General features: G+C 49.4%; 1 protein-coding gene across 1 annotated transcript in view; it reads right to left on the bottom strand.

Annotated features, from left to right (window-relative positions):
• The window catches only part of LOC130393004 (BMP/retinoic acid-inducible neural-specific protein 3-like), a 41707-nt gene extending 40039 nt beyond the window's left edge, over positions 1-1668 (bottom strand). Inside the window, exons 1-2 of the mRNA XM_056603570.1 lie at positions 1137-1668; positions 123-475 (exon numbers count right to left, since the gene is read on the bottom strand). Of these exons, the coding sequence (XP_056459545.1) occupies positions 123-421 (299 nt within the window). The 5' untranslated portion in view covers positions 422-475; positions 1137-1668. The remainder of the gene's footprint in view (positions 1-122; positions 476-1136) is intronic.
• Between the last annotated feature and the right edge of the window lie 2122 nt (positions 1669-3790).

Raw genomic sequence — 3790 nt, 5'->3', positions numbered from 1 at the left:
CAGGGAACCGGGGGGTGTCTCTTATCGTCACGCCCGACAGAAAACTACCTACTCTTCCACCCTCCCTCCCTCCCTCCCTCCCTCCCCCCCTCCCCGTCTCCATCTCGCCCCTCTCCACTCACCTGTATATCTTGTACTTGGTGGTGAATCCCTGCTGGTACCGTTCCGTGAAATCCACAAACTCCTGGGAGTGGTGGAAGGGGCCCTTGTCGGAGAGCAGCCAGCTCAGGGGCCCTCCCGAGCCGGCGGGGCCCGTGGGGGTGGCGGCGGATTCAGCCGCCGCGGCCACCACCACCGGCGCCCCCAGCTCAAGCAGCAGCACCACCAGCACCACCCAGCTCCGGAGCAGACCTTTGCATGTGAACCACCTCCATGGAGACATGAGACCCGACAGTCTAACGGAGATCCGCGGGCCGCGCATGCTGCTTCCCCCCGCCCCCACGGCTCTTCATTCTCCCTGCACTCTGGACTGGACCTAGAGGGGGGGGGGGGGGGGGGGGGGGGGGGGAAGGAATGGATGGGAAGACAGAAGTAAGGCGGTTATTAAGGAAGGACAGAAGGAATGGGTGGACGGAGTAAGGGATATAATTATAGGGTGTTGGAGAAGGGAAGGAAGGATGGATGGGATGGAGGGAGGGAGGAAAGGAGGGAGGGAAGGAGGGATGGAGGGAAGGAAGGAAGGAAGGAAGGAAAGAGGGACGGAACACCGGGGAGGAGTGGAGTGGAGAGGAAAGGAGGAGAGAGGAGACGAGAGGAGAGACAAGGAGGAGAAGACAGGAGAAAGGAGAGGAGAGGAGGAACAAAAGGAGATTGAGGTGGATGTGTAAGCCAAGGTGGCCAGACAAGATAAGGTGCTCATTTGGGTGGGGGTAAAATACAAGAGAAGGACAAGAAGCAGGACTTTCTGGGATCTGGTTTTACTGGTCGGGAGTGAATGAACAATACAATGGGATAGGGGGTTGTCTTTATTTGTATTGTCATTTTAATAGCCATAGTATTAATTAGGATTGGTCAAGATTACTCAAATAAAACGAACAATTATAACGCATTCATGTTTTGTAGGCCTACATACCCTATTCTACATCAATTCGTTATCCTTCTTATACCTTTATATTCCGAAAGCATATTCTCGTTACCTGTTTCTGCACGCTGTTTCGTCTCCGATTGGTAAGAATTTCTTTTTGCAAAATCCCCTGGTCGGACGGTGAAGTTGTGTTGGTTGCCGCGGCGCATAGAAAGACGGACATCGCAAGAAAACTGACTTTTAGCGGAAAAAAGACGCACACCCGCGCGTAACCTGACTTGAAAGTGAAATACAAGCTGTCATCCCAAGTGGCGATATATATCTCTTTCGTTTTTCTTTTCACCTCGGCATATTTCCAGGGGACCCTTGAAGGTGCGCAGTACAATCCATCAGCATGTAACGGGCATGCTTCACGGCGTTTAGATAAGGGGGCACCTGCATGCGATCGGCGAAATTCCAGGACCAAGTTCACAAGAGGGAGTCCTGGCGCGGGTGAAGTAGAAGTACCACGGGCAGGAGAAACGAAGCGTAACAGTGACTTTTTCTTGAACTCATGTGTTTCGTCCTTTGTAGGCGACGTGGCGCGCGGCGCGCGGAAAAGATGCTGTGCTGATGCTGCGTCCTGCCTCCCTGCACCGTGTGCGTTAATGGCATTCGCAGCGCTCGCTCCCCTTCTTCTCACTACCACGCGATGAATGTATTCCAGGTCTCAGGCCCCCCTTCCCATTGGCTGCGGGAGAACTAGAAGAATCTAGAGTAGGAGGGCTCGAGGGGTAGCAGGCGGGTATAAGTGTGATGGTCAAAGGAATGGGGATGGCATGACTCAGTGAGAGCTGAGCTTGTTCGTGTTTTTTTTAGGGAGGAGAGATCAGCCGTCTCTGACGGAGACAGAGAACAAGGAAGGAGACGACAGCCCATAGGGGAAGGAAATTAATCACATCCAAACAAATCCTCAAAGCTCTTCTGTATAGGCTAGTCATAGCCAGAGCTGCTGCTACCCCAAACAAATAGCCTATGTGAAGGCCTCACTAAAAAGAAACGATAGCAGTCCGTAATATACTGTAGTTTTTACTTAATCATTGAGAATGTCATCATTGGGAACTTGTTAGTTAAGTGCATGTTGGACAACCGTACAAAATGTTGTTGTTGAGGATACTTGACTTGGGTGACCTCATTGGTTGCGGTCATGCTTCCGAGCTGGGATAATTGGATTGTCTGATGTGCTAAACGATGATTGTGATGGTCATGCTGATGACGGTACTAACGAGGACTCTGATGCTATAAGTGAAGATTGCAACGCTGGTCGGTAATCAGCCATCCATGCTGCTCAAGTTACCGCACTCAACACCCCCACCCACCTCATAAACCCCACCCTCTCGCTTCCTGATACCTGCACTATGCAGCTTTTCCCAGTGGCAGTCTCTCTCGGCTTGAGTTGTAGGTAAAGTTATAGCTTTATAATTATAATGCTCCCATGTGGAGGGTTGGAAAATGTCGACCCTAATAAAACGACTTTAAGAGAAGAAGTCCCTGGATCGATTTACTCGAGAATATGCACGTTTCAGTCCGGAGAAACTTCCTAGTCCCGTTTATTTTTTTAATGGCTGCGGTTAAAAAAAGTCACAGTGCCAGCTTTACGTTGTGTTTATTTAGCAGCACCAACTACTGCACTGATCACCACTGAACTGAACAGATCCGCGTCGGACACATGAGTAATTAAAGTCCAGACGGTTATACACAGTATCCAGGCCTATAGCCCCGTGTTTAATCCCAGAAGTGGAGCCTCAGACAGTGCAGAGATGGGAGGGGATCACATAGGCAGGGAGCAAACACAGAGGAGGATGTGCACCGCCTTTCAGCTTCTCTGTGGATGTTCAAAGGCTGGCTTTCCTTTTTTTTTTTTCAAACACGGATTGGATTAGAGAAATTGAACACCATTGAGTTCTCCGAATATACGAAAAAACTCAAAAGAAGAGCTCTCAAATCCATGTGGCACGGCGGACCGAGAGAGGGTTCTGGGACGAGGATGCAATGACTCGATTTGTCACAGTTTCATCACACACAATATATGTGGGGATTGGTCGCTGCTCTTTTTTTATTATTTTAGCCTTTTTTTTTTTTATCACGACCTTGCCTACAATCCTGGAGTTGCTGGCTCGTGGGTGAGGACATCCTTCACAATAGGAACTTTACTGTGTAATGAGAAAGGATGGGGCCTTTTCATGAGAAGACCTCAATCTGCCTTTAGTTCCTAAGATTACTTAAACGGAACATGGTCCTGTTCCTTTCTTCCTCTATCTTCCAGTTTTATTTTTGGAGGATTTGCGAGAGTTTGCGAGAGTTGTGATTAAAAGATGACGTGTTTCATCGATCGAGAGAGAGAAAGAGAGAGGGAGAGGGGGGGGGGGGGGTTCTGCCTCATTAAGACCCCAGATGTGTGTTGTCAGGCAGGGTTTTGAGCTGCATCTTCAGGTTTCAGATGATCAACTCTCATACTCGCACAGACATAACCGCCTCGCCCCCCCCCCCCCCCCCCATTCTACTCACACCATAACTAAATGATGCATATGCTGCCCTTGTCTTGTGCTATATGTCTTTATTTGTACTTGTGTAAGGAGATAAACTCAGCTAGTTATTTAGTCTTTTTTATGTACCACGTATGTGTTTGTGTGTGTGTGTGTCCGTGTGTGTGTGTGTGTGTGTGTGTGTGTGTGTGTGTGTGTGTGTGTGTGTGTGTGTGTGTGTGTGTGTGTGTGTGTGTGTGTG

This window comes from Gadus chalcogrammus, chromosome 12 (assembly GCF_026213295.1).
Source record: "Gadus chalcogrammus isolate NIFS_2021 chromosome 12, NIFS_Gcha_1.0, whole genome shotgun sequence".
NCBI lineage: Eukaryota > Metazoa > Chordata > Actinopteri > Gadiformes > Gadidae > Gadus > Gadus chalcogrammus.
Note: the sequence above shows the minus strand (reverse complement) of the source record. Positions and strands in the feature narration are given on the sequence as shown.